This window comes from Pelmatolapia mariae, linkage group LG23 (genome assembly GCF_036321145.2).
Source record: "Pelmatolapia mariae isolate MD_Pm_ZW linkage group LG23, Pm_UMD_F_2, whole genome shotgun sequence".
Taxonomy (NCBI): Eukaryota; Metazoa; Chordata; class Actinopteri; order Cichliformes; family Cichlidae; genus Pelmatolapia; species Pelmatolapia mariae.
Window position 1 is genome coordinate 35,811,642 of NC_086246.1, and position 12,422 is coordinate 35,824,063.

The 12,422-nt window shown below is 39.1% G+C and overlaps 1 protein-coding gene across 2 annotated transcripts in view; it reads left to right on the forward strand.

The window, feature by feature from the left end:
- evi5b (ecotropic viral integration site 5b) overlaps positions 1-12,422 on the forward strand; it is a 43,807-nt gene that overhangs the window by 435 nt on the left and 30,950 nt on the right. For both annotated transcript variants that reach the window (XM_063465884.1, XM_063465885.1), the window contains exon 2: positions 6,364-6,596. In XM_063465884.1, coding sequence (XP_063321954.1) covers positions 6,445-6,596 — 152 coding nt within the window. In that variant the 5' untranslated portion in view covers positions 6,364-6,444. The remainder of the gene's footprint in view (positions 1-6,363; positions 6,597-12,422) is intronic.

Consider the following 12,422-nt stretch of genomic DNA (forward strand, 5'->3'; position numbering starts at 1 on the left):
TGGCGCTGTTGCTTGTGTTAAATGTTTGCTGTTGATCTCCAAACTACTTTATAAAGGACTCGGGCTATCGCCTGGAACAAAAAACCAAAACCTAAAAACCACTTCATCCTTTAATAAGCAGTGTATTTATTCTTGCAGGGTAGTGTCTGTTAAAGTCACATTTATTCAACATGTAACCTCCTGTAGTGTTGTCCGACGCGTCGACTTTAGAGCCTTCTGGAAGACATACAGTGTGCATACTGTTGCATTTGATGCTAGATCTCCATTTCGTCATTTCACAACATCAGCAAGCCATAAAAGGAATCGGGAGTTCGGCGTCTAATGCATCTGTACTCAGCTTACTGCCCGTCCCCTAAAGTGTTTTTGATAGCTGAACAATATTATGTGTGTGTCAGTAGACTAAGCAAAGGATTTAAACTGCTCAGCAGTAGTGTTGGCTGTGTTGCAGCTAAGGATATGCGTCAGTCCAGCTGCAAAGAAGTGACTTGCAAGTTGCAACAGCTCTCAGAGTAGAGATCAAGCGGACTTTTAACCCACCAGAAGTTATTATAACAGGAAGAAACGTCACCAGACTCAATTAAAGTGCATTTCATTCGTACTTTAAATTCCTAAAGGAATTTAAACTGATCTAAATGTATAATATTGCCAGATTAATAACCTAATACAGTGCATTATATTGAGGGCTGTACAGACTGTGTAATATGGGGCTTATATAGATTTATTTTTTTTAAGTTTAATATAGAGTGTGCCAATTCACAAAAGTCATCTTAGGCCTCTATATTTGGTGACGGGAAGACCATGCAATATTAGAGTAAAAACCGCAACGATCAGAGATGTCCTATGAGCTTGAAAATGGCGGGGAGGAAGAAATTTACCAGCAGATCCAGACTTAGTGAGGAAGGGCTATCTACCTTAACTGTTCAGAGAAGAGAGATGACAAACAAACTATGTGAGAGAGAAGAGAAAAGTTGCTAATATCACTATGATCATTAGTGATTAGCATTTATTTTTTTGTTGTAGCTTGAGCCACAGTGCATCGGTGAACAACTTTGGCTCATGTGGTGTCAATTGCCAAATTCCCAACAAACACATAACAACTTCTCACTCTTTTTGTATGTCAGTAAGTCAAATCTGTGAACCCAGGGGACATGAAGCTTCAAGAACTTTCCTGTGACCCCCATATTTAAGAGTCCTTGGAGAACATGGATCAAGGAGTTACAATAAATCGTGTGTGACTAAGCAAAGCAGAGGATGATCGTGTTATGTACTCGCCACCTACACTCTATGTATGTGCCTGTGGCTGAACAAGAAAAAAGTACATTTGAATCTATTTTTGGTCATTTTACACAGATTACAGTGGTTTTCTCCCTCAGAGAACTTATCGCCAACAACTTGTACTAAAAAACAAAAAGTAACATTTAACTTGTCATGAGACGAAAAGCCAAGCTGTAATTATTACTGTAAACAATGTGTCAGGTGTGTTTATATTAGCGTGTGGCCTGTGAGAAATCTTATAACTGCAGTACCTAACTGAATGCATCCAGTTAAGCCTGTGATTTCCACCCTGTGGCGCATCAAAGCAAAGATAATACCTACAAATACAATCACCAGTAATGCATTACATTATTTGTGTAGCTCAGAAAGAAAATCCTAAAAGCCACAAATCAGTAATGCTGTCACTTCAGTGTAGTTTCAGTGTTTTGATCCCCCCCCAGCCACCATTTTCCCCCTTGTGAGTTTTTTTCTTCTTCCCCACAATTTCACTAACTGGTGTTTATGTTATCCTCATTTATTTAATAAGTATGATCAGGCAGATTGGACTTATATTTATATTATATTTAGTGTATATTTATATAAAAAAGCAAGACAAAAAAGCCTTATAGTTAATGTTTTGGATTGGCTGTAGCTGTTTCTCCCAGTGAATAAACCATCCATTGCTGAAATTTAAGTACTGGTATTATATAAAATAAGCTGCTGCCAGCACATATGATTTCCCACACTACTGTAATGCTAGATTTTTGTGGGCCAAATGTAGCTCTCATTATGTGGGTGCACGTTGAAGAATAGCCTTTTGCAAGACCATTGAAATGCTGATGGTACACTGGGAAAATCTGCACTTGTGTGTGTGAAGTCAAAGGCCTTCCCACCTCAGAGTATGTGTCTGTGTGTGTTATTATAAGTCAGGCCTGCGTTTTAACACCCTCACAAAGCACATGGACTTTTTTCTCCTCTGAGACTAGGGTCTCTCATGCTCAACCAGACAAATTTGATGTAATTCCCCTCCTAGAAATGGGAACACGAAAGCTGAGTGACTGTAAATATCTTCTTGACTGAAACTTCAAGCTTTACATTTAGCTAAGAGCTCTGGGAGTTGTCTGTTAGGTGTTGTTCATTTTGAGTAAAGACAGTAAATGCTTCTGCCTTTGTGGTCTTTCTCAGTTCCCCATGAAGTTATTCCCTAACGCCTTCTTCTGGCCTTTCTGTGGGTTTCATTAGCTATGCACACTGCATCTCAGGGCCCCTTTGAGTTCTTTGGCAAACAAAAGAAGCAACAATCTCTGTATCCAGGATTTATAGAGAGGTCTTGCTGCAGTTGGCGTGCCTTGTTGGAAGGAATGTTTCCTAAGGCCACCTGGACATTGGCATCTGTCTAAGCATGTCCTGTCGTGAGATGATTACATTTTAGTTGCTACTCTCAGAATGCTTGTATATCCTGACAGAAACATCTAATATAAAATACACTAGGATTTGTTTTTGAGCTTTACTTTTTTCAGTGATTCTCATTATTAATGAGATTCACAATTTGGCTGGGTTATAGGAATCCACCAGTGCATGTCAGGAAATAACATCGGTTTTACCCAATGTAAATGGCTGACGATTGTCTGACATCAGCCAGGTTTTACATCAGTTTTGAAAAGGCTAGATGTTCACTTTACACATTTAGTGTATATGGTCATCTTTTCTCTTCCCATGTAGTTTTGAAGTTAGTCTTTACATTCTTCTATTTCAGTGATGCACAAAGCTTTGAGTTAAAAGAGACCTCCATGCAAGATAAAACCTAGAGAGGTCCATTTCTCAGGATCAGTTAATGATTCCCTGACAGTTTAAGTTTTCACAAAGAATAAATTTGTTAAGATGTTCTTTTAATAACGTCCATCTTTATGGTAGTTATTTTTTGAAATTGGTTCACGTGGCTGTAATTCAAATATTTATCATGATTTTCCAATCAATGAGCAGTACTGCCAATGCTTTGTTTTGTAATTGAATGAATGAATTGATTGGACTCTAAGCTTCATTTTGCTGATTGTTTGATTGATTGCTGAAATGGGCTCAACAACTGTTGAAAGTTGTTCTGTGAGTGCTGGACTGACTGGAAAAAGTTTAGTGGTAGATGTAAAGGCCAGTGGTCTTTATGGTCATGCAAACGGTCATTTTCAGTAGGATTTCACAAATCAAATGGAGATGAATTCGTTGATGCACTCTCATGGTTTATTTATAGTAAATGGTTAATATTCTACCTGCCTTGTTCTTTGCTCCTCTTTTTAAATAAACCTTCATGTGTTTGTGGGAGTGCACTCATTACACAGACCTTTGCTGCTTTTGTCTTGTTTTTTTGCGAGGTTAATGTTACCCTCTGTGTGTTCGGATGTCTTTTTGTTCTCCATCCATGTTGACTTAATGCAGAGACACTGTAGAGCTGCAGAATGAGGATTTGTTTGTTTAGCTCTGTTGTCATATTGCTGATGAAGAAGAGTAAACGTGTCCCCCACGGTGACAGGTCAGCAGCTGGGTGGTGTTATGAAAATAGTAAAGTTGGCGTATCAACTTCCTGTTTCTCTCTGTTCCAGAATAGACTTGGCACAGGCCCCTGTTTATATTAGATGCTATGTCTTTTATGACAAAGTAAAGCACCTTTGTTTTTCTAGATGTTTCATGTTCAGTGGGATAAATCATATTTTTTTAGTCATACAGAGTAGAGATGCTAAACTATGCGTAAACAGCTTAGTGAACCAGCACAGTCCAGTCGCCTTCTTTTCAAGCTCCTCAGGCTACCATGACCTGGATGACTGAGGACCTACACAGATGATACTGAACGAGCAAGGGTTTGTGCAGTTTTAGGGAGCCAGCATTCATTGTTGCCCAAAGAGGGAAAATTAACAAACAAAATAATAAGATTGCAGACAGTGCCATAGGATGCGCTGCAGAGAGGGCATTGCATTTCTAAGCTGACACAGTTGTGTTAGAGATGGCAGTTTGAGCCAATAGCCCAATAGTGTAATATGTACAGGCTGTTGTGTCCTTAATTTTGCATTGTGTATGTGATGGATTGAGTTTTAATGTGTTTTCTCTGCATATTGTTCATGGTCTTTGTTTGTTTTTTGGATGATTGAGTTTATAATAGTGATTGATTAATAGGTTTCAAAGTGAAAGTGTTACTGTCAGTCAGTGCTGTAGTTAGTCTCTCAGAGTTGTTTTTGTTTTTTGTAATCTTTGCATTGTAGTTGTGCTTCTGTTTGTGAGATGACTGCTCGATGTCATATACATTAAGTTTGTGGTGAAATGAGGCTGAAATTTGCATTTCACGTCACTGGTATCCAAAGCTCAATAACATCAAATCATTTCATAGTGAAGTTACTATATTAAAGGATGGTTTCTTATATTGTCACAAAGTCTGGCTGCTTCTCTTGACAGGAGGAAAAAAAGCTTAGCTAAGACACTTTCAGTGTGCACCATAGTTCATTCCTATCACCACACTTACCACAAATTGTCCCTCCTCCTATGATGTGATACTAGATACAGAGAAATTAGTCATCTTTTTCAGGGTAGTTTTTGAAACGATTGGTTTCCTGTCAGGTCTCAGTATCCAGACTTCCTGTCGGGGTGAAGGTGAAGTTAAAAACTGTTTCTCAGGTGTGAGGTGAATTTCTTTCTGCTGAGCACAGTGATATGCTTCCTGCTGTAATCTTGTTTCACTTGAAGGAAGCCGGTCGTTTGGAGCACTTTGACCCCTTCTGAGTTTGATCAGCATATGACTGAAGGACCGTGTGTCGTTGAGTCGATCAAAGGTTCATAAGAGTGGAATATTTTTTGCATTGGATTTGAAATATTTAAGCTGTCCTTTTTCATGAAGGCATGCTGGATTTCCTCATGGAAAGCAGCTGTAGTTTGGATTGTTTGGAGTAGCAGGTAGGAGTGGATTTAAGATGACCTGCATTCATTTTTATGCTGTTATTTGATGGTTGTTCTTTTTTTTCTTTTTTTTACCAGTATAGTCTCTCCTTATGATAATAGATTATCAGTTTCCAAGTGTTGCTTTGAGCCATTCTTCATGCTGCAGTCAGTAGTGTCCAGTGAAACAGAGAAAGTATTGTCATAATATAATAGTGGTGTGGCATGTAGTGCACAAAAATCCCTTCCTCGGTAAACCTGAAATGTCAGTTATGACCAAAAAGAATGGACGGTACTTCTGCATTAGTAATGTTTACAGATAAAGAAAGCAGTATCTTTATTTTAAAGGGATTTATTGTTCTTATTTCCTACACCATATATATTTTTATTCTCCGACTGGTTTCTTGATTTATTTTTCAAAATAATCATTAATCTTTTCATGCGCTGACTTGAAGCAGCTCCTCAGTTTTAGCTCCTGTCCTTTGAAGGTTACCTCCACTTTAAATGGATAAATGGTGTTTGGCTACCCCCCCCCCCCCCCCCCCCCCCCACAAACTGGAGTGAGCTTCTGTGTTCACAGCCAAACTGTCTGTAACTGAACATTTGTGTCGTAGGGATTACTTGCACATGCACATGTACTGACCTCATTATTTAAAACTTGGACCTTTTCTAATATGAGCATCAACCATTGTAACAGCACATATTGCAAATATGCAAGTAAAAGTAAACACATAATGTTTCTCCTATAAAGTAAATAAAATCCACAGAACCTCCAGAATTGTGACAGAATTATTTTAATCCCGTCCTTGGTCAACACGCCTTTACTGGAATACGAGCAAGTCATTTAAAGTATTGATCGTGGTATCAGAAAGAGACAGATTTGTTTGCCAATGCTGACTTTGTAAACTAAGCAGGTGTATCGATCCAGCTGACACTGACTCCTGGTGCTGCTTCCAACAAAGCTGATAATGTAGCACTAAAGGCTGCTGGGATGTATTGATATTCTATCAGGAGGAAGATGTTTTGATAAATATTTAATTCTTTGTAAATGTAGGCTTCATATAAGTGACTGGAAGTGATGTTAAGTGGTGTAGTTCAAACTAGGATGTGGTTAGTGAAAGTGTTTAATACTGTAATTGTGATGAAACTGAGAGATTTCAGAAGGCTTGGGCTCATGCTTCTCATCTTCTGCAGGTGGCGACAGAAAAGGTTGCTGGTAAGCTGAGTTCTACTCTCTCATGGGTGAAGAACTCGGTGTCCCACACGGTCAGTCAGATGGCTAGCCAGGTGGCCGCGCCCACATCCTTGCAGACCACTGCTACCTCCTCCTCCACCTCTTTGTCCTCGCCTGGCCTCTCCCCATCCTCGCCGGCCCAGCTCAGTCCTGATGATGTGGAGCTACTTGCCAAGCTCGAGGAGCAGAACAGGTAAGCTGCTCGTGTGAACTGACTCATGTTTGATTTAAGGTTGCGTGGCACAGGATGGACTGTATTGAACCATTCTTTGAGACCGTTTGTGATGTAGTTATAGAGGGGTGGAGAATACAGTCTGACTGGTTTGGAGACAGTTGGAAGAACTGGTTTTTGGACATTGAGACCTCACAGAGACACAAAGTTAATTTCCTCTGGACAATGTAGACTATAACCTCTGTTTGCTAGTCATGAAGCACAATCCTTTGTCAAGATTCTGCACCCAAAGTTGCTCACCAATGCTTCTGTCGAAATAAAAATGTGTGTGAATGTCGGTGTAAAAGAGAAAAAAAGTGCTTGTATGACTGAATGGTGTGAATGAGGCCTGTTTTGTAGTACTGTACAACACTCAAGTGCTCAAGTAGAGTAGAAAAGTACTGTATAAGAACCATTCTTTTTACCATTTACCAAGATTATGATGGCATGTGACATGTGAGCAATACTCACTGACCATTTAAGGTAAACTTTGCTAATAGTAGTATTAACTATGAAGTAAGATTTTAGAAAGTTGATAGTAGGGCTGGGGAGTATATTATAAGTATATTGATATGTATTAAAATTAGGCATAGGGTAAATAGATAAAATTCCTTCATATAGTGCTGTTCAAGAACAAAAGTCACAAAGTGATTTAAAATTTAAAAGGGGTCTGATAATACACTTTACAGTATGCTGAATTTAATTTTATGGCGTTTTGAGAAAGGTTACCTTGTGTAAAGCTGTGCCAGCATTTATATTTTGCTTCTTTTACTCTCCGTAGTGCTTGCCCATACACTTTCTTTCTGTGCTCTGCAAGCAAACCTGGCAAGAACCTCATTGGAGCCTTCCCAAAGCTATTTTAGCCAGAGCCAAAAAGAAAATCACCGGCATTGCAATGACTTTTTTTTTTAAACTGGCAGGCTGTGAGGCTTACCACTTGAGCATGGGTATCATAGGTGGACATAGGCCTGTCTGTCTGTCATGGTTCATCTCCGGTACTTCAGTATTATTTTTTGGAGCTTTTTAATGACATTACTTCATAGCTGTACGGTTAAATGCCCATTCTAACCCAGAACGGGCCACGTACAAGCCCAGATTGCACCTGTGAACGATGGTTTGTTGATTTGTTGAAACAACACAAGCAAAAAGTACCGCGGAGTCAGCATACACTGTTTGGATTTAGTTGTGCATGTCATCATGTATTTATGGTATAGCTGCATGGAGACAGTGAAACATTGACTGGAAACACATTTACTGAGTATTGTTATTTTATTTATCTTAAATAGATATACCAGAAAGTCTTACTAAGCTTCAGGGATTTTCCAGTAGCTCGTGACTGAGAAACTTGCGGCTTAATATGACCTATGAAATTATTTTTTTTTGTGTTCTGGTCACAGTTTATTTTAATAGTGTGATAAATCACACATGGCTTTCAGTACCATCTGATCATGTACTCAGCTAAGTAGAAAATACCAGTATTGTATGCCACTATTCAGTCTGAATATACATGAATATGAGCTTTTTGGTCCACATTTCAGAGCTCTAGTTGATGGAATAGAACCTCAATGTGACCCAGTCTAGCTCATGATGTTCTAAATGTAAGTGCTAATGGACTAAACTCAGACTGTGACAATTGCATTGAGGGAATACTCATGCTCCTGCTTAAAAATGGGAAGCAGGTTATGATGGATGATGTAAAAAGGAACTCATTATTCTATGCAGTTTGTTCTTGTCAGCAGCAGGCACACTGAAATGTGCAAATGTTGTAGGGCATCAGCTTCCTGTACACCCCAAACAAGTTGAACTTCCTCAGGAAGTACAGTTGTTTCTGGTCTGGTTTTGTTCTGCTGGTGTTTACAATAATATACTCAAAATTGCAAGTGAAAAAATTCTTTATTCTTATTGGTGCAAATACTATCTAAGATAAGTCATAACCTAAATTAATCATATAGTGGAGTGGTTGAATATTAATTATTTAAACCTTATTGAAAATCTCAAATCCACAAAACCTTTGTCTTATTATGTTGTATTTGGGCAGTTGTGCACACCTCTCTTATTACCGTCACAGAATCATTTTGCAGATCCTACAAATTTATCTTTTGCTACACATGCAGAAACACATTAGTGATGTTCAGATTGCAAACTAGCCACCTTTAGATGAAAGAGGGTAAAGTATTGATGGAATAAAAGTTAACACTCAGTAGTTAGTCAGGTTCTAGTCTGTTAACATTTAGGTGCTTTATAATGCCTTCTTCTCCGATAAATGCAAAATGGTGTGTTGCTTTTGATATAATATAGCTGATAGATATCTGAATATGAGTATAAAGATTCTTTAGGAATAGGCAAGATTTCTATTTTCATTTTTACTCTTGGAATTTGGGGTGGTTGAAGGTGGGAGGTTAAAGGTACATGGGGAGAACAAACGAGGAATGCATTGAAACCTTCCCTTATCCATATAAGATAATTACCGAATTTCCCAGAGGAACCCACCCGAGGGATTAATAAAGTTTTATCTAATCTAATCTAATTAGGTTATTGTTATTGTTCCTATTATTATTTATAGTCAGAACTGTAAACATTACCAGAAGTCTTTTCAGGATATCAGCTGGCTGCACCAGAAGCCGAAACACTGTTCCTCTGAAGCTACATTATCAGAAGATTGGGTCTGATACGTTTGTTAGGGCCTAAATATTCAACTTAAATGTAATCAAATATTTAACTATTCTGATCGTGCCCTGCCCTTCCCCCTGGGAAAGGCTCCAGTCTACTTTGAATAGTATCATACTGCTTTGCAAAGAACAGCTTGCTCTCATGGTGCAGGCACCATGTGTTCTAAAGAGAGTGAAGTGAAGAAAGTAAGAGACCGTCTGTTGCTTCTTTCTCTCTACATCATCATTTTATATGGAAACGTAACCAACCTCACAGTGCAAGCTTTAATTCGTGTACTTGATTTTGACTCAGCTCACTGGGTAAAGCTTCGATTGAGCCCACCAAACAACTCACAAAAATTATATTCAGATCATCTCGAAAGTTTCTTAGTTTGTTGTTGACCGTTTTGTTGTTTCAGGGTGTGGAATATATTTCCGGGGTGAAGGTTTCCCTGCATATAGACTCTGAATGGAAATTTTCCCTCTGGTTGACTCACATACTGTACCCATATTTGTGCACGCTGTACTGCTAGGTAAACAGTAAACAGCTCACATGGCTGAAGCAATGTCCATTAAACATTAAAATGAAGACTATGGTCTCTTTGGGAGTGTTTTTTTTCCTGTCGTGGTTCCTCATTTAGATTCGATCAGATAAACGGTTCTTGCAACAAGATCCAGAATTTGATAAGGACTCTCAAAGCCACAACAGAGCATGTCTGGCTGTGGATGGGTTTATTTAAATATTGGATCAGTGAGAGAAGACTATAGTGTGCAGTCCCCGAGGTTCTCATTGTTCACGTCAGATAAAAGTACTGTTAGAGGATGACGCAACTATTCTCTAAAGCCAGCTTTGTGAATTCTTTCCCTGCTGTAGATCTCTCCCATGGATAGTACACTCTGTGTCAGCATAGAAACCAAGTGTGCCACTCAGACTGTGTCACAGCAAAGCTCTGTTGAATGCAGCGGTCGTTGACTCATCGGTAACGCCTACCACAGCTCCTGCCCCATAATGTCAAGTGACATTTGTTTAGGCAAGATCAAAAATAATCAGAGACATTATCTTCATAATGCGCTTTATAAAGCTCAAACCACATCCATATCTATTGAATAACATTTTTTGTATCACAGAGCTCAAGTTCGTCTAACCTTTGACCCTTCCTTGACTTCACGATGCCTGTTTACTGTCTTTATTTTGCCGCAAAAGCCTAACGCAACCCTAATACACAAATCTTGTCATTTTGTCACTTAGGTGTTAATAAGATAGGTGCAATGGCAGGCAGGAGGACTTAGTTACAGATTCTGTGACGCGGCCTGTAGTTGTTTATCAGGTGCATGTGTGTTTGGGGAGCCCTTTGTACCCTTCAGAGCAGATAAAAGTCTGAAGCGTTGGTTCAGTGGTGTTACACAGTCGAGGAAATCCTGCACTGTTGCCTTCAATTTGTTAATGAGACTTGCCAGAATTCCTGAATTCTTAGAAAACTGAGAAATGTAGAGTACATCATGAGTTTATCTTGGTAAGTTTGCAGTATTTCATTACTTATTTTCTTGAAAATTGTGGGCATGACGCACTTTTTTCCCACCTGTCACTTTATTTGGAATGTGTTTTTGTCACTAAAATATTAGCTACAAGTTTGTTATATTCAGAAGGCTTTGGTTTTGTATTGGGCTGTTAGTGAGTTACTAGCAGAGCTGTAAGTATGTTTAGGCTCATGTTTAACACGTACTGTAATTTTTCCGAGTCACTGTTTTCGATCATTTGACTGAATTGCTTGAAAAACGGGTAGTTCCTGTGAAACTTTAGCTCTCTCTTTAGCTCGGTGTCAAAGCTGAATACAAGTAAAGAGAGGCTCTCTTGCAGGCTGTTCTGTCGGGGCCGTCCGTTTCACTCCCTCCCACACATCCCAAATTTGGCTGTAACCCTAGCCTTTCTGGTAGAGCACTCAGTGACATCACAGGCTCCACTGGAGAGGCCCCGTCCTTTTTCCGAGATCAGGTGTCTGAGCCTTTGTTTGTGTGACATAAGCTCTTCGGTGCCACGCAGGTTGGGAGTCACTGCGTTTTTTCTCCACATGCTGATCTTTGATCGGGTCACTTTGTGAGTGAAAGACTGATAAGGCTGATGAAGTGGGTGATAAACGTGGCACACAGGCTTTTTGTGCTACTTGACATGCTGAGCACATATGAAAGAAGTGAATGATATTAACAAAATGAGTCAGAAAAATTTTTACTGACCTTTACAGCTTATTTTCAACCACTTACAGTTGCAGCCATTAGATTTTAAATAAATGTCATCTCTCTCTCTCTCTCTCACTCAACAGAAGTGTTTTAAACCCTTTTTTGGTCAACTTTCAGTCTGATTCAGTATTAACCTGTGAGATTTGGCTCATATGGTTAAAGAATATAAATGTTAGGTCATAGCATTTACCTGATTCTCTTATGTGGCCACAAGCTGTGGGTAGGGGCTAGAAGAATTAGACTGAGGGTAGAAGTTGCAGAAGTAGCTTCCTCCAAAGAGTGTCCATCCTTAGAAAGAGGTTGAGGGGCTCAAAGTAGAGCCACTGCTTGTCCACATCAAAAAGATCCAGCTGCATAGGATTTCCCCCTAACTCGGGTGTTTGGGACACGTCCAGCCAGAAGAAGACAGGCTTTCAATGCCTTGTTGCATCCCTAGAAAGAAGAAAGTCTATGCATCTCTACTCAACCGCTGGCCTTTGACCCAGATCTGAATAAAGGGAAGACGGTTATTATGTGTCAAAACAGTATCTGTTTAGATACACTAGTGTAAATAATAATCCTCAAAAGAATGCATAAGATTTAAACTAGCTAAGTAAATATTTCCATTCGCTATAGTTTTACAGTCCTTTCTCTTTCTTCTTTTTTTAGGTTTTTTTTTTTTAGTTTTGTTTTTAGCTTTCATATAATATCTCATGCACCTGTCAAGTTGAAAGTTCTATCTATATCCACACAGCTTTCATTCAAACTGTGTTTTGCATTTGCATAGTGTTTTGGGAAATGATCTCACTATGGTCTGGGTTTCCCTGAAGATATGAAATTGTACTTTGCCTGGTAAATGGGATGTCTGATGGACAGACATTGACAAAGTCTCAGTATAATGTAGTTGCGTCTCTGCACAGTTTCTTAAATGTTCACAGTATATCTC